Source organism: Chlamydomonas reinhardtii, chromosome 16 (genome assembly GCF_000002595.2).
Source record: "Chlamydomonas reinhardtii strain CC-503 cw92 mt+ chromosome 16, whole genome shotgun sequence".
Taxonomy (NCBI): domain Eukaryota; kingdom Viridiplantae; phylum Chlorophyta; class Chlorophyceae; order Chlamydomonadales; family Chlamydomonadaceae; genus Chlamydomonas; species Chlamydomonas reinhardtii.
Genome location: NC_057019.1, coordinates 83,661 through 100,651, shown reverse-complemented (window position 1 = coordinate 100,651; position 16,991 = coordinate 83,661). Strand labels below are relative to the sequence as shown.

The following is a 16,991-nucleotide window of genomic DNA, read 5'->3' as shown; positions in this document are numbered from 1 at the left end:
AGTCACGGGAGGGTCGGAGGTCACACACCGTCACAGGTGCCGTGCACTCTGACATCTGGCCACTGGGCTGTCATAGGCCCTCATGGGCGGACAGTACAGACAGTACACGCACCTAGCCCGACATCCATATATACACTATTCGGTGATCTCCACCTTCTGGATTTGTGGCCGTCGGGCAACATGAATTACCTCTTGGGGCAGCTCAGCACGCCGTACTGTGTTGTGGATGGCGTGTGGAGCGCGTTCCGAGCTGTGCTGTCTGCGCTGTCTACTCAAATCACATTCGCTATTGAGTAGACACACCATATGGCATTAGTGAACAGTCCGCCATTCGGGCTAGCTGCGTGCAGCTGCCAGTACACATCAAGAAACAGTGAATGTTGCAGAAGAAAGTTATCGGGGCTATCACTGTTGCTGCGTTTGTTGTAATTGTCGCAGTTACAGGGCAAGTAAGCGCAATACAAAGCTTGCGTGGCCAGAGCGGGGCGTCAGGCGACCATAATGGCGCGAGGCTTGCCACTCACGGAACACTCACAAATGAACTCAACATTCTGGCGCTAGAACTGGGAGTTGTGCATGTCAACCTATACGTCCGCGTTCCAGCGGACGTCAATGGTGACAGTGTCAACAAGACCGCCCTCCTCCATGTCTGGCTGAAGCGGGGCGGGCTGCCGCCCAGGGGCATGGAGAACGAGTTTGGAGCGCCACGCCTGCGGTGGCAGGTGGAGCCCTCCGTGGCTGGCTTCGCATGTGCGTGGATACAGAGCCTAGAGGGTGAAGGGGATGCTTGTGGCATATTATGCTGGTAAGGAGGGCCAGGGATGGCAGCCGCAGCAGGCCGCAGCACCCGCGGGTGTTATGTCTGGGGGAGACACCATGAATGCAGGAAGCGTCCAGCAGGGGGCGCGGCGGTCTGCGTGCGGCGGGTGCGCAGCGGTCTGGCTGCGCGGGCGGTCCAGTGCGTGAATCCACCACGTTGCCTCCCTCACGCACACAATCACACACGCACACGCCTGTCACTCGCTCTCTCAGTCCTCCTACCAAAACCCACAACCCCCTCCCCCGTGCCTTCCCCATCAGGGCTGGAGGACTTAGACCGCCTGGATGAGTCTTTTGTGGGGCACCTTAAGATGCACCTGCCCAAGTCCGCATGGCGGCCAAAACTCTGGTGCGCAGCGCAAGGGGCATCTGAGTGAAGCGCCATGACATTGTCGATGCTGCGTCGGGCATGCTTGCGGGCCTTTGCAGAAATGAATTGAAAGGCTTCCTGGCTCTCGCCCACGAAAGAACAGGACTCACCCAACTGCTAATATATTCAGGTTGGTGACCGCGGCGGGTGGGCTGCTGGCGGCGGCGCCGGAGCCAGGCACCAGCGGGCCCGCCGGCCTGAGCAACTTTTTTGACATCCCCACCCGCCCGCACGACTTTACCTTCCGGCTGCAGCCTCGAGACGCGGCGGCGGGGCACTGCTTCAAGGTAGGGATCGGGCGTGCGCGTGGGCGTGCCCGTGGGTGCGCCAGCGGGCTGCGTGTTTGGAGCGGCTTGTCGACTCCCCCCGCTGCTTCTCCAACCGCTCACACACACGTGCCGTACCCGCACACGCCGTACACACGCACGCACAGCTGTACGACGCCTCCACGCCCAGCTACCAGGTGCCAGTGTGCCTGCCGCCGCCCTCCGCGGCGCTGTGCCGGCGCCTCACGCGCGCGCAGCACCAGGCGGTCGAGGGGGCCACCGGCGGCGGCGGCGCTGGTGGCACTGGTGGCGACCTGCTGGGGGGGCTGGTGGTTGGAGTTGAGGACGCGGCGCTACTAGCGGAGTTTCAGTTCGGGGCGGACTCAGCATCTGAAGCAGTCAAGTCCGGCGGTGTGGAGGAGCAGGAGCAGGAGGAGGAGGAGGAGCAGGAGCATCAGCCAGGCGAGAAGGCCCATACTTCCGCAAGCGGCAGCGCGGACGGTGGCAAAAGTACGGCCGGAGGTGGCGGTGAGCGGCGCTTGCTCTCTCAGGCAAGCGCGGCTTCTCAATCTGTCGCGGGAATTCTGAAAGATACCTTTCTGACGCGTGTGAGCCGAGCGCTCCTGACAGCAGACGCAAACAACGCAGCTGCAGCCGCCACGCCGCCGCAGCGCCCATGCGCCCCGGCGCTGTGGTCGGTGCTGGGCCCTTTCCGCAGTGTGGGCGTGAGCGGCAGCGGCTGGGCCGCCCACGCGGGCGCCACTGCGGCGCGGCTGTACAACTACGTGGCTCACCACGTGGGGGCGTTGCGGGCGGCCGGGGTGCTGCTGTACGCGGACCGGTCACTGCACGGGGCACTGGCGCGGGAGCCGGTGCTGCAGGTGTGAGAGGGAGGGAGGGTTTGGTTTGTTCCAATACCAACAAGGGGGAGGTGTACATATGTGTGTTGAAGGGAAAAGGATGGGTGAATGACTGGGAGTGTGGAGGCATGGAAAGTGCTTAGGCGTGGTCACGTGTGTCGTGGGTGCTTGTGGTGGTGAGCGGCGGGTGGCACTCTGTGTGCCGCCATGTGCCCGCCGCACTGCGCGCTGCCGGACATGCACACGCCTGCATCACACCCGGCCCTGATGCCCGCGCCCCGCGCACACGCCGCCCATGTCCACCCCCTCTCTGTGCAGCCGCTGTTTCGTGCGGGTGTGCTGCGTGTGGTGCGATGGGAGCTGGGGGAGCGCACGCCGCTGTTCTACAACTACGACCAGGTGTGCGGGTGGAGCAGGGCCGAGCAGGGCCGAGCAGGGGAAGGTGGCAGACAGGGGAAGGCACGCAGGGGCAGCTTGTAGGGGTGTGATTGCATGGGTGGGCACTGGTCAGGGTTGTTGCCACGTAGGGGCACATCCTGAAGACTGCTTACATTGCCGCCGCCTTCGTCAGGCCCAGCAATCATGGTGCGCTTCGTTTCCCTCAGCACGCATTGGTGCACACCCACGCAGGCGCTGGTGGCGAGTCACGCGCTGCTGGGGCTGTCGCACTGCGGCACCAACCTGGAGGTGAGGCGGTGCAGGCGTGTGCAGGGGGAGTGGATTGCTAGGCACCTGGTTTGGCTATGTGCCTGTGGAAACCGACCCCGGCTACGTCCGGGCGATGAGGATAGCCGGGCGATCAGGTTGTTCGGCCTCAGACTGTGGAGGGGCTCAGCCCCTTTTCCCGTGACCGGGGAACACTTGTCTGTTGATACTTGCACCACAAACTTCCGAAACCCCAACTCCCCGTCCCCAGCTGCTCGTCTCCGACATCGACGAGTACCTCTACTCGCTGTCCGGCGCCGACTGGCCCGCCATGCACGAATGCCTCAGCCGCACAGCAGCCGCAGAGCCCAACCCCACCTCCTGGGCAGCAGGCTACGCGCCCAACGGCACCGCACCCGCTGCTGCCTCCACTGCTGCTGCTACTGCTGCTGCTGCCGCCGGCCAGAACACGGGAACACGGCGGCATCTGCTCACAGCAGACCCACAGACGCAGCCTCTGCCCCAGCACGGTCGGGCCGACGGGGACGCCGACGCGGAGCAGCCTCGAGCGGCGGCAGCTTCCGCCGCAGTCGCAAACACGAACATGACCCATCAGCAGTCGATGGTGGTTGGGCAGTTGCAGTTGTTCCGGGTAGACGTGGCGCCGTCGGGCAGCGGCGCGGCCATTGCGGGGGTGGACGGCTGGCATGCGGGTCTGGGGCGCGACCCGGCGGTGGAGGCGGGCATGTGGGCCACCGCCGCCACCTCGCCGCGGCGCCACCCGCTTCTAGCATACAACCGCATCAGCAAGGACGCGCACAAGGTGTGGGTGGGACCCGAGGCGGGGACTTAGGAGCGTGCGGGGCGTGGGCAGCTGGCGGGCAGGTGGCCGGGTTGGCTGCTGCTCACGGAGTGTGGGCGTATCGTATGGGGGCTGTATGTTCGGGCAGCCAGCTGGGCGGCACAGGGCTGCCCTGGCGCACGCACTGAGAGCTGTTGGTAGTGCTTATGCAAATGCTGACGCGCATGCGACTCCCGGGGCCCCGCCCCGCCCTCCTACTATGTCTTGCGCGTGCACTGGCGCCCGCGTACCCCGCCGCAACCCTCCTTCCATGCCTCCATGCCTCCAAGCCTCCGCGCCATCGACCCTCATGCGTCCCCACCCGCTCCCTCCCTTCCTCCCTCCCTCTCAGAGCTACAACGGCAAGGTGATTGCGGTGCCCGCCACCCGGGTGGTTGCCTTCTTCGTGCACGAGGGCTGGCCGCTGTACGGCAGGCCACACATGGCCGACGCCAAGTGAGTGAGGCGGGGCTGCGGGGGGCTGCGGGGGGCTGCGGCCGCAGTGCAGGGCGGAGAGGAGGTGGCGGGGGATGTAGTAGGGGAAAGGATTTTTGTCTATGGGCCAAGCTGGGTGGGGTGCAGGTTGTATGTCGGCAGTGGCAATCGAGGGGGCTGGAGGCCCACAGTGCGCCCAGACATGACACCTTTAGGGCCGAGCACGCAGGCACTTAGCCGCCCATATTTCCGCTGCCTCCGCGGCCCCCGCAGGTGCGCCTTCATCCTGCATATCCCCAACTACTGGCACGCTCGTGCCACCCCCGAGGACGTCGCCAAGAAGTATGAGCCGTTCAAGCTCCGCCTGCCGTACGAGTACTACCGCCTTGGCAACGCAACGAGTGCCGCGATGGAGCGCTTCTGGGCGAGCCGGGGGCCGCAGCCGGGGGCCGCACTTGCACTGGGTGGGGCCGGTGCGAGAGGAGGGGCGCTGGGGGGTCGTGGCAGCAAGGGCGGAGGCGCAGGTATGGGGGGTGTCAAGAGGCTGGGCGGCAAGCAAAGAGGCGGCGGCGGCAAGGCCATTTATTAAAGGTTGCATCTGGTGGCATCGGTAATGGCGGCAAAGGTGCCAGCAAAGGTGGTGCCGGGTGGTCAGGGATGGAGACGGTGACGTACCGTAGTGGATCAGGGGGCTGCCAAGGTGACACAGTGGACTGGACATTTGGCAGTTGGGCGTGTCGAGTATTCTGTGGGGTAATGGCCCGCTTGAGGTGAGGCAATGGGGCTTCGTGCATGTTGTGTGTGGTTACAAGGTGGTGAGCACGACGTGCATTCCTGTCCTTGTAGAAACCTAGGCCCGGGCCGGGGGGCCCTTATAACGCCTGCAACACTTATATATGCAGCTAGTTTGGTCCCCGAATGGGGGTGCTTATGCTCCTGTGCTCCCAAATGGAATCTAGTAACGCGGCTAACCTGGCTGGGTCCGCATTCTGCATGACGGCATGTGACCTGCGTTCAGCGGGGTTGCCGACTTGCTGTGCTGCAGTGCAGAGACTGGCATGGCGGGCTCACCCCAATGAGGCACGGCGTGGCTCAGACCGCCATTGGATTGATTGTATGTGCCGACCCAGCCGCTCCATCACAATAAACGTCTGCTCATTCCATGCCTTTAACGTTGGAGTGTCAAGTTCTTTGGCTCGTCGCCGTTCTTGGACAAGCCAGCTGCGCTCGCACACTGTTTACTACACGTCGCATTTGTACTCATCATGTCGCTTTTGAAAGCTTGCTAAAATCCTGCCGCTGATGGCAGCTATTTAAGAAAGGCCGTTCTAGGGCCAACCCGATCAGTGCGCGCGTCGGCTTCTGCACAGCAGGCACAGCTGTATCTGTGTCGGGCAGAATGACGCTGCCTATAACTATGTCAAGATGTTCGTTGGCGCTGGGGCTGTTTGGACTTTTGCTGGCGGGCATGGCGGGCATGGATGGTGTGGATGCTGCTGGCAGCAAAATAACTGCCGCGGACCTAGCAAACCTCAACCTATACAAGGTGTTGGGTGTCACAGCCAAGGCTACTTCCGTGGAGATTGCAAAGGCCTACCGCAAGCTGGCCATCAAGTACGCAGGGAGGCCAGGAGGGTGATCGGGGAATTGGGTGTATGTCTTGGGGTGGGAAGGAGTGTGCGTGCGTGCGTTCGCATGCTCCCGTGTTTCACTGGTGCGGTATCCCTACCGTATCTGAGGCGTATATACTCTGGCATCTGTTGTTGTGGCACAGGTATCACCCTGATAAGAATCCTCAGGTAAGCTGGGGGCGGAGTGGACACACGCTTGCCCTGCCGCCGCCACTGTTGCTCCTGTCTAGTCACACGCTACCACTCAGGAAACATTCCATCAAGCACCACCAACAAAATTTCACAACTAATGCAACTCGACCACAGGGTCAGGACCAGTTCATCAAAATTGCATACGCCTATGAGATCCTGGGTGATGAGACCAAGCGGGCGCGCTACGACGCCGGCGGCTTCGCTGCGGCCACCGAGTTCGCGGCGCAGGCGCCCAACTGGGACACCTGGCAGCCGCCCGAGGCGCCCAGCGCCACTGTGTTCGAGGAGTGGTGAGTGCAGGGGCCCAAGGGTTTCGAAATCCGTGGAGTGACGGGGTACGGGTGGGGGCTGAGGACTTCAGGCCGGACAGCAACCCATGCAAGCTGCCTCCCTAACATGTCGGTGATCTACGCCTCCCCTGTTGTCTCAGCCTTAACCTCACCTCTATGCCTCTGCCTCACGCTGGAAGGACTGCTGCCACCACTCCTCAGGCAAAACCACAACATCTACTACGACCTGGCCATGCTAGTGGCACTGCTGGCGGGCGGCGCGGCGGCCTGGGTGGCGTGGGTGCAGGCCTCTGAGCGGCTCAAGCGGGCACGCAAGGCAGCACGCAAGGCAGCGGGGGGCGGCAAGTCGGCTCCGGCAAGCGGCGCCGGCAGCAGCCGCCCACGGCGGCAGCGGGTGCAGTCCAGCGGCGCGCTGTCAACAGGGTCGGGCGCGGGCATGGGCGGCAGCGACAGCGACAGTGACGAGGCCGGCGGGGGCGCCAGGGCCGATCAACCAGACACGGCGGCCCCGGGTCCCTCCGGCTCGCTGCTGCTGCAGCCCGCCAAACCGGCCGGTGGCTCGGCTGCAGCTGCCATGCGGGAGTGGAGCGCCGAGGAGCTGCGGCTGCTAGACAAGGGTCTGAAGAAGTTCCCCGTGGTGAGGGCGCCCAGTCCCCAAGCACGTGGGGCACACGGGGCATGCGAGGGGCGGGTACTGTCCGACCGGGCTTTGCCTCAGGTTGGGTGAGCGTGGGTGTGGCTGGATGCCCGTCCTACTCCTTGGCTGTCTGAAGGGCGAGACCCGACGCAAGACACATACGCGCGCACGGTTCGCCCCGTTGAATAGGGACACATGGCAAGCGAGTAACCCGTCACACACACGCACAGGGCACCGTCAAGCGCTGGGAGGCGGTGACGGGCGTGGTACGCACTCGCACCCTGGAGGAGGTGCTGGTCATGGTCAAGAACTACAAGGGCGGGTCGCATCTGCGGGCCAGAGTGCAGGAGGATTGGAAGGCGGGGCGGAAGGCGGGGGCCGCAACGGTAGCGGTGGCAGCCTCTCAGGCGGCGCCCGACATACGTTACGATGGCCCGCCCACTGTGAATGGCGGACCAGCGGACGGAGAGCACACAGCAGCGGTGGCGGCAGCGGTGGCAGCAACAGCAGCAGCAACCGCCGGGGGTCAGGTGCTAGCCACCGGTGGCGGGACCAAGGCGGCCAAGGCGCCGGCAGGGACAGAGAAGGCGGGCGTGGATGCGCCATGGACCGAGGTGGGTGGGATTTTGAGTGGCTACGGTATTCGCAATGCCAGCAAAGCCAGGGACTCGCAGGAGGGCCGTGAAGAAGGCGGTAGGCGGTTCGTGGGCGTCATTGCCGTACTGGCTCACGCTACGATTCCCAGTCCACTGCTGTGATATGCCTCACGTGCGCTCATGTGCTCAGGCCCAGGAGGTGGCACTGGTGGCGGCGCTGAAGCAGTGCCCCAAGGAGCTGGGCGCGGAGCGCTGGGACGCGGTGGCCAAGCTGGTGCCGGGGCGCAGCAAGGCGCAGTGCTTCAAGCGCTTCAAGGAGCTGAGGGACGCCTTCCGCAGCAAGAAGGGGGCGGGGGGTGGAGCGGAGGGAGATGACGGCGACGACTGAGCAGGGGGAGGGAGGTTGAGTTGTTTAGGGACCACCGACTACGGTTGGCCAAGCGTGGTCGACCTGACTCCCGGATCCGGGGCCCCCCTCAGGGTGGACATCTCTAAGATGCGAGCACTGCTGAGAGCTCGTTCGCCATGCTGCCAGGCCAAGGGTGTTGCGTGATTTGCAAGGCGCGGCGTGCGAGGTTGAGCGGTGCGTGGTGAGTACGGTAGAAAGGTGAAACAGGACGCGCACTCGAGCCAGGCCCAGCGCCAACGTTTTATTGATGTGGCTGTATGCGCACGGCCTGGACAGTGCTAGAGACTTAATCTGATGCGGGGGCCCGCGTTCGTGAAGAGCGGTGATCAGGGAAGTTTCGGGGAGCTCGTGGCGTTTCGTGCTGCGTCGGGTTGCGCGCGGAGGATCTGTGTGGTCTGGGCCCATCATCGCATCGCACCGCGCGTAGTGGTTGGTTCACGGTGCGCCCGTCCGCAAATACACACATACATACAATGGACGGCATAGTAAACCGCGTGGAGGCGGCTTTGCCTCTTGACCTAGCGCCAGCACCTAGAAGCTGGCTCTGGATCCGGCAGATTATGGGAGGGGAGCGGCACGGGACGTGGCGGTGGTCGCAGTGGTGGCGTTGGCGAGGCTGCGGGTGGTGGTGGTGGTGGTGGTGGTGGTGGTGGTTGGGCGGCGGCGGTCAAGTGCGTGCCGTTTACGCCATGAGCCCATCACAGGTAGTATAGTGGGGAATGTACAACGATGTTGTGGGAGCATGCACAGACCTGAGGATCAGGACGCGCGCTGTGCCAATTAATTGGTAGCTGACTCCGACTCAAGGCCTAGTTGTGACTCCGATCACTGGTACCGTATGTCCGGTTGCCCCGCGTGAGGTTAAGACCACTGAGCCTCAAGCACTGAGGTGCCTCCGCGGAGCGCCGGAGCTGCGAGCCGATGGAACGCCTCAAGGCAAAGCCTCAAGGGCCTCCCAGGCGTACTCGTGTATGCCCAACACGATTACGCATAATGTGTGGGTTGTGGGCATACGGCGGCAATGTCCAAAATCCGCATGCCCACCGTGAGGGGTAGGCCCACGCGGACATGACGCCGGTCTGGGCGAGGGGTCAAACGGCACTGGGGTTTTGACAGGGTTCACGATTTTGCCCCTCCTCAAGACCGGCGTCATACCCGTGTGGAGTAGGCCGGCTAGCTGAGCCGTCAGCTGGCGCCCGGCGGTGGTCAGGGACCCCACAGCGCGGGGCCGTGCAGTGACAGGCCGTTCCACCTGCGCAACCGGACGGCCTCGACTCGGGGCCCTCGTACAGCATGAGCTAGTGTAGTTACAGCCCCCTGGGGCGTCCCAGGCGCTGCCTTTCCGCCAAGTTGTCCCGTCCGTGCACTTGTTCTTCGACATGTGGCGTTTCTATGTCGCCAGGGCCCCCAGATCAATGAGATCAATGAGCACTAGCAATGCAGCGCTATCTCACACACACACACACACACTCATGCACACACACGCACGCACACGCGCACACACACACGCACACACGAGCGCACGCACACACACACACACTCACACACACACACACACACACACACACACACACACACACACACACACACACACACACACACACACACACACACACACACACACACACACACACACACAGTACATCCCAGTGCCCCACGTTGCATGCTTATGCCCTCCCCGGCCCTCTTCCTTTCATAAATCAGTGCAATGTGAATCCCATGAAGCCGCGTACCGCATGTGGTGCCCCACTACGCAGTGTTCCCAAAACAACATATGATATGCAAACAAAGGCTGGTCCACCAGCTGCCCACGTCTCACAGGCTATCACAGGGCCGCGTATCCCGCCAAAGCCCGATCCAGCCTCTTTGGAGCACCGCGTCGGCTGCGTATACAAACGAGCTCAGGAGCTGGCCTGACGCAGGAGTGGGAAACCTCCGCCCGCAACAACGGGATGGCCCTCCTAGGTAGCCCATGCCTCCCGCTCCCCCATGGAGCCCATAGCAGCTCCAAGGACCCCTCTTCTCTTATTACTGCGTCGGTATGTCATGTGCCTTCGAGTCAGCTTCGAACTGAAGCATGGTCCGCGTTAACAGTACTCAGCAGGCATCATGAATGCATTGGATGACGGGCGCTCAGCCATACGGAGTCCAATACGCGTTCTCTGTGAACGTGCACTCGGACAAGCCAAAGCTGCACTACATTTGAGCCCCTCACCACTTGGGTCCACCAATCAGCGGGGCCAGGCAGCAAAATTCAGCGTTGCCAAACGCATTTCTCACGTCCCCAATGGTGTACCGGACGCAGTCTAGCACACTCCAGCAGTATTTGCACAAACATACGATATAGAAGCAAGAAGAAATCATTCGTTAGTGTTGAGCAGCTGGGTCCCCCTGCGGCCATGGCACGCGCCCCATTCTCCAGACTGGGCGCTGGATGCTGCTACTGGGGCGTGTAGAATGAGGACTCGCGCAGCCCGGAGGCAATGGCGTAGTCCTGCCCGGGCCCCCACGACCTCCTGGCGTTGACCCCACTGCTGGGCCCCAGAGTCGAAGGGCCGTGAAGCTGCCCGCTGGCCGCCACACCAGTGCCTGCCAGTGCGGGCGACCTCAGCGCCACATAGCTGTTGGGGCCGCTGTTGTGGCCCCCGCTCCCGCCGTCCGAGTTGTGTGCGCTGGCTGTGGGCGGCCGCAGCGAGGAGTTGAAGTTGGAGTTGACGGGGATGGCGCGTATCGAGGAGTTGAGGCCGCCACTGAGCGCCAGTGAGGATGTGGGCGCGGCAGGATTCTGCACGCTGGTGTAGGCGGCCAGCGGCGGTAGCTGCCCGCCCCGCCGCCCCGTGGTGCCGTTCAGGTTGGTGTTGGCGGCGTTGGCATGGGTGGGTGTGACGGGCGCCGACAGCGTGGGCGCCAGCATCTGCGGCGGCGCGGACGACGAGGTGGTGGGCCGGTAGGCACGCGGCGAGGCGGTGCCACCGGCCGTGTCCAAGTAGGAGTAGGGGTAGGGGTAGGGCTGTGCGGCCTGGTGGCGTGGGCTGGGCAGGCCCGTGTCCCGCAGCGCCGTGGAGTCGGCGGCGGCGGTGCGCTGGTCGGGCACGTAGGCGGAGTTGGGGTAGGTCTTGTAGCCGCTGGTGGCACCCAGCAGCGCGGCACCCGGCCCGCCAGCAGGGCTGTTCCGGTCCACCAGTCCCGCCTCGCCGCGGGCCGACGCCATGCCGCCCGCGCCCGCTGCGCCCGGCCCCATCGCGCCTGCAGCGCCGCCGTGATGCAGGTACTGCGCGCCGCCTGCGCCGGCCGGCGTCATCATCACCTCGCCCCCCGGCCCCGCCGGACTGCCGTAGGCGGCGGCGCCATAGGAGGGTGTGGGGTAGAGCGGGTAGTCGTGCGCCACTGCGGGGTTGTGGCCCAGCGCCGCCGGCACGGTGGAGGAGTAGGCCTCGCCACCGGGCCGCAGAGGCGCCAACGCGCCCGTGCCCAAGCCGGCGTTGTTGAGCGGCGAGAACCCGTTGCCGTGCAATGTGGAGGCCACCCGCAGGTTGAGGCCGCCCTGGTCGCCTGTCTTGAAGGTGTTGACCACCGTCTGCTTGATCTGTGAGCGCAAGCAGTTGAGGGGAGGGGCTGAACGACAGACAGCCGTGCTGCACTCTGCCAGCGCGGCAGTCGCGGTAGTTGTCATGCTGCGAAAGGGTTTTGTATTTTACACCAAATTCTCGATTGCAAGGTGCCTCGCGCTCCCAGGGCACAGCCACCCACGCACCTGGCGCCGGCGCACATACTTGTACGCCATGAATCCGCCCACCAGCAGCGCCAAACCGCCCAGCGCGCAGCCTACCGCGATGCCAATGACTGCTCCCATGTTGCTGCTGCTGCTACTGCTGCTGCCGGCGCCGGACTGAGACGGCGGCGGCGAGTAGCCGACGCCGCCGTTTGAGATGTATACGCTGCACTGCGAGCCCGGCTCAGAGCACACGGTGTCCACGGCCACAGCCGCCTCGGTCATGCGCAGGGCCAACGAGCTGCCGGTGTAGTCCGCAGCCACCTTCTGCAGCGCCGTCACCAGTGACAGCCCGTCACTGTACCTGAGCCGCAGCACCTGAGACAGCAGGGGAAAGCGGTAGAGTTAGGCAAGCGCGCATGGCGATGTGGAGAGGCCTTTGCCTGCGACACTAGCGCCACAGACAGACGCAACCACTGGTGAGGAGCCGGTCTGTTCCTCCCACCCTTCTGCACCCCACGCTCCACTCACCGCCACCAGTCTGTTGTACAGCCCGTACTGCGCCACGTGCCCCAGCTGTGTGGCGTTGAGCACCAGCCCCGTCAGGTTGTACAGCGAGGCGGCGGCGCCGGGCAGCAGGGCGGCGTCAGCGGACTGGGCCTGGATGGAGCGCAGCTGGGCGTTGATGCCGGACAGGATCTGGATGGGGCGGGCGGGTGTTGATTGTTCAAGGTGAGGCGGGGGTGGGTGCCGGGATGGGATACGGAACACGACGGAGGCCAGGTGAGTGGGGTTTGCACTTTGCATGGACCGACACTTGGCAGCACGTGAACGCCGGCTGGGCATGCTGTGGCCCTGGCCTTGCATAGCCACTGCAATGCAGCAGTCAGCGACACCCCACGCACCTCTGACACCTTGGTGTACACATTGCCCATGTCCGGGTCGTCCGCGTACACAGACAGCCGCCGCCCGCCAGTGCCAGGGCCAGTGGCAGTGGCCACGGCAGTGGCGGCCTGGCCCAGGAGGTCGCCACGCACCGTGCGCGGCTCGTCAGCCCGCTCGCCGCCATTGCGCGGCTGCTGCAGCAGGTGGCGGCGCGCGGGGCTGCCCTCCGGCAGCAGTGCCTCCAGCCCCACCAGCCCCAGGTCAGCCAGCAGGTGGGCTCGCAGCCGCCGGTGCAGCGCTACCGCCGCGGCAGTCGCAGGGCTGCCCTCCGCATGGCGCAACACGCCCTCCGCATCCAGAGCCCCCTGCTGCCAGCCCGCCGACACCACCTCGCTCCATGCGCTGCTGCCGCCGTCGCCGTCGCCGCCCAGTAGCAGCTCCGTCCTCTGCCGGCTGGTGAGCAGCTGGCGGCGGTGGCCCAGCACTGTGGTGATGCCAGTGAGGGCGGCGGTGCTGGTTGTGGCAGCGCCAACTGCTGTGCCGTCGCCGCCCGCCAGCAGGGTGCCTGTGGGCGTGATGGTGGGGCCCGAGGACCCGGCGGCGCCACTCACGTTGGCCAGCGCCGAGCCCGGGTCGGCGGTGGAGGGGGGCGGCGGCGGGCTGGGGCTGACCAGCAGCTGCGCCGAGTTGAAGTCGCATGCGTCCACCAGCATCGCCCACATCGAGTTCAGAGTGGTGGGGCTGGACAGGTCCAGCTTGCTGCAAGGGGCAGGGCATCGGCCGGAACAGGGGTTTCAGGCATGGCTAGCGGTGAAAGGGCCATGCTGAGACGGCACAGAGTTGAGAGAAGCAGGCCCGGGTAGCTTGTGCGGAATGTAGGCACCCTAGCCGTGCGCATGCGGAGAACGCCCGCTGAGCTCACCCGCTACCGCTGGCGAGGGCCTGCTGCGCCGCGGCGTACAGCGTCAGAGTGACTGTGAAGGTGTGGGCGTTCTCCCAGCTGTCCAGGCCGTAGGTATAGTAGCAGGAGGACGTGAACATAGCCCTGAGGGGTGGGAGGAGGAGCACGCGGAGATCAGGGCACGCGCCTGGTGGAAACGGTGCATACCTATACTGCGTTGTGCCCTCACCCCCCCCCCGTACCCTGAACCATCCCCCTCTCCTCGTCTCTCCTCCCCTGTGCCTCCCCTTTCACCCACCTGGCCGCGTAGAACAGCCCCAGCAGCTGTGCGTTGGCAGCCAGCACGGCGCCCATCAGCGGCTGGTTCAGCAGGAAGCCCTGGCTGGACAGAGCCCGCGAGGAGGTGGAGCTGCTGGTGCTGCTGGAGGAAGAGGAGCTGTTGGAGGCGGAGGCGGCGGAGGCATTGGCGGCCGCCACCATCAAGGCGTTGTAGGCGGCCCGGTCCAGACCCATGGCCGCGAACGCCGCGTCCTGCTGCGCCGCGGTGACCGTCATCAGCTGCTGCGTGGCCTGCACCGTGTAGAGGCCCTGGGGAGGGGGCGCAAGGTGGGGAGCGGATGGAGATGAGTGGGGTGAGGCCCGGAGCTGGCAACAGTGATGATGGGTTGGGGTAAGAAGCCAACCCAACAATTGCCTTTGGTTAGTCACCCACGGCCCTTCTGCCCGCGAAGAGCACCCCGGATCTCTCCTCACCTGCGCCAGCATGGCCACGGGCGACACGCTGGCAATGCCCATGGACGGCGACAGGTTGGACACGGACAGGTTGAGCGGCAGCTGCGTGAGGGCGTCGTAGCACAGGCGGTAGGGCGACACTGTCACGCTGCCCAGGCCCTTGCGCCGCATTGAGATGCCGCCCGCGCTGCCGGTGGTGAAGGCCTCGTAGGCGGGCGTCCACAGGTCGTTGGCCTGGCCCGAGCAGCCCCGCAGCGGCCCCACCAGGTGTGCCACGCCCACCGCCGCCACCGCCGCCGCTGGAACCGCCAGCCCCAGGCTGCTGTGCACCGCCGCCACGTCCACCGCCGCCTTGCTGATGCGCTCGGGCAGCGCATCCAGCACGTACGTGTCCAGCGCGGCCGCGTTTGCGCCGCTCACCACCTGGCCCACCACCCCCTCTGCCTCCGCCTGCACCACCGCCAGACGCGCCAGACCCATGGCCGCGTTGAGCGGGTTGAGCCCCATGACCACCCCCCGCAGCTCCGCCAGCGCCACCTGCTTCACCACCTCAGCGTACGCCGCCACGGACGCGGCCACCGCCACTGTGGCATTCACGGCGGCCGAGGTGAGCGGCACGCCCGCACGCGCCGCCGCCGTAATGTACACCTCCCGCACCAGCACGGTGGAGTACAGGCCGGGCATGTAGGGCAGCGGCGTGAACACGGCCGCGGGGCCCACCAGGTCAGCCGAGCTGCCGGGAGGAAGCGGCGGCGAGGGCGGCAGGGGCGAGGGCGGAAGGGGCGAGGGCGACAGCGAGGGCGACGGCTGCACCGTATCGCTAGAGTTGCCGTTCATACTGCTGATGCCGGTCCGGTTGGTGGCCATGGCTTTCATCTTGGCTGCCGCGTCCTCGTGCAACGCCAGTTGGTGCACCAGCTGCGCCGCCACCAGCGCCGCCAGCCGAGAGCTGTTGCCCGCAGTGCTGACGCCGCCAGCAGCCCGCAGCAGTGCCGCGCCCAGACCCACCACCGAGCCCAGCTGCGCGTCCGCCGCCAGCACCGCCACGCCCAGCTGCCGCTCCGCCCGCAGCCCGCTCCGCAGCAGTGCCAGCGGCTGTAGCGCCAGTGCGTCCACGCCGTAGGGCGCCAGGCTGACATTCAGGGTGCCGTACAGGCGGCTCAGCAGCAGCCGCACGGTGGTCACGTTGCTGAGCAGCTGGGTGGCGGTGCCATCCAGGGGCAGGCCACCCAGGGTACTGATGAGGGGCGAGCTGGGCGGCTGCGGCGAGGGCGGCAGCGGCGGAGAGGCAGAGAGCGGGGGGCTGGTGCTGTTGGTCCCCGTCCCTCCGGATGCAGTGGTGTTGGAGTGGGTGGTGTTGGTGGCTGTGATGTTGCCAGCCGCCGGGCTGGGGCTGGGAATCGGGGTGGTGCTGTTGGTGCTTGTTGTAGTGTTGGTGCTGTTGGTGTCGCCGCCCGTCACGATTGTGGTCTCCGTGCTGTTGCTGCCAGACGTGATGTTGGTGGCGGTGGCATTGGTACCACTTGTAGAGTTTGCTCCAGTGGCTTGCAGCCATCGCGGGATCAGCTGTGGTACCTGCGCCCGTGTTGCACTCGCGCCCACTGACGAAGCGTCCAACCCTGCTTCCACTGGCAGTGCCTGCTGCTGTGCGGCAACGCCCTGCTGCGTTAAACGCCGTCCGACGCCACTGACACTGCTGCTGCGGTTCGCGGCTGCTGCCGCCGCGCCCAATCCCGTGTCCGAGGCGGCCACCAGCTCCAGGTAAGACATCGCGGCCAGTGACGCCACGCCCACCATGCCCGCAACCGCCGCTCCAGCCCCAACGGGCAGGGCTGCTGTCACGGCGTAGCTGGGTGCCAGACCTGTGTACACATCTACACAGCTGCCACCTGGCTGGACCGACACCTGCAGGGGCCGGATGGGGAATGCGACTCTGATGTGGCTCCTGAGTCACAGCGGAACCCGTGCCCACAAATCATTCCGCGGACCTCCCTCTCCCCCGGCGGCCTCGTATGATCCCGCCTTACCCGCGTCATGGTGCCGGCCGCTAGTGCCGACGCGATGGAGAAGTAGCCGCTGCTGTCAGTGATGCCAGCGCCTGCTAACGTCCCTGACCCATCGAGGGCAGTGACTAAGACCTGCAGATGACGTAGGTTTCTGTCATATGGGCGTGAAGACGAGACCCTGAAGAACGCACGGGCCCTACCCAAAGTCGAAATGGCATTCGCGGAATGTTGCTCTTGCGCCTGGCTCACCTGGCAGCCGTGCGCAGGTCCATTGAGCCTCACGTAGCCAGACACTGCTTTCATACAGAAACGACACAGATAAAATCATGCATGAATACGCAGAGCCAGCAACAACGGGTTTGACGCATTGCTTGACGACGCTCCCCCGCGGTTGCTGTCACGCGGACTTACCTTGCGCTTCTACAGCTATGCAGCTGCATATCACAAGTGCCAAAGCCAGCAACGAAATTCTTTGGCACATTGCGTCAATTCTGGAAACACAGCGTGTGTGAACCTTTATGCATTTTCCCGAGTCTACATTACATGCTCGTATATCAGCAGCCTTGGCTTATGAGCTGTTAGCGGCGTTTGCGCTCACTCAACCCTTAGGACGCGGAGAATGCTTGTATTCTGTTTCCAAATAATTGTGCTTGATGGTTGTAGCTTATTGGTATTGTCTTAACCTGCGAGTATCGTCAAGCAAGCGGCCCACAGTACGGGCGTCACACGCGAATGGGGACCCGACACCTTCCTGGTGGGGGTCG

General features: G+C 64.9%; 3 protein-coding genes across 3 annotated transcripts; 2 read left to right on the top strand and 1 right to left on the bottom strand.

Annotated features, from left to right (window-relative positions):
- The first annotated feature begins 296 nt into the window (after positions 1–296).
- CHLRE_16g695550v5 (uncharacterized protein) lies at positions 297–5,362 on the top strand. The gene is made up of 9 exons (XM_043071813.1): positions 297–750; positions 1,081–1,168; positions 1,320–1,476; positions 1,623–2,336; positions 2,634–2,714; positions 2,946–3,002; positions 3,232–3,783; positions 4,154–4,257; positions 4,510–5,362. The coding sequence occupies exons 1-9, from the start codon at positions 684–686 to the stop codon at positions 4,823–4,825; spliced, it is 2,136 nt and encodes a 711-aa protein (XP_042915264.1). The 5' UTR covers positions 297–683; the 3' UTR covers positions 4,826–5,362.
- A 50-nt stretch (positions 5,363–5,412) lies between these two features.
- CHLRE_16g695600v5 (uncharacterized protein) lies at positions 5,413–8,992 on the top strand. The gene is made up of 6 exons (XM_043071814.1): positions 5,413–5,850; positions 6,011–6,035; positions 6,174–6,349; positions 6,551–6,986; positions 7,217–7,600; positions 7,773–8,992. Exons 1-6 carry the CDS (start codon positions 5,654–5,656, stop codon positions 7,968–7,970), a joined length of 1,416 nt encoding a protein of 471 aa, XP_042915263.1. The 5' UTR covers positions 5,413–5,653; the 3' UTR covers positions 7,971–8,992.
- A 294-nt stretch (positions 8,993–9,286) lies between these two features.
- On the bottom strand, positions 9,287–16,856 carry CHLRE_16g695650v5 (uncharacterized protein). Its single transcript, XM_043071815.1, has 10 exons — positions 16,639–16,856; positions 16,477–16,520; positions 16,249–16,359; positions 14,243–16,126; positions 13,788–14,077; positions 13,511–13,633; positions 12,609–13,347; positions 12,235–12,402; positions 11,746–12,081; positions 9,287–11,577 (listed from the first exon to the last, which is right to left on the bottom strand). The coding sequence occupies exons 3-10, from the start codon at positions 16,255–16,257 to the stop codon at positions 10,432–10,434; spliced, it is 4,695 nt and encodes a 1,564-aa protein (XP_042915262.1). The 5' UTR covers positions 16,258–16,359; positions 16,477–16,520; positions 16,639–16,856; the 3' UTR covers positions 9,287–10,431.
- Between the last annotated feature and the right edge of the window lie 135 nt (positions 16,857–16,991).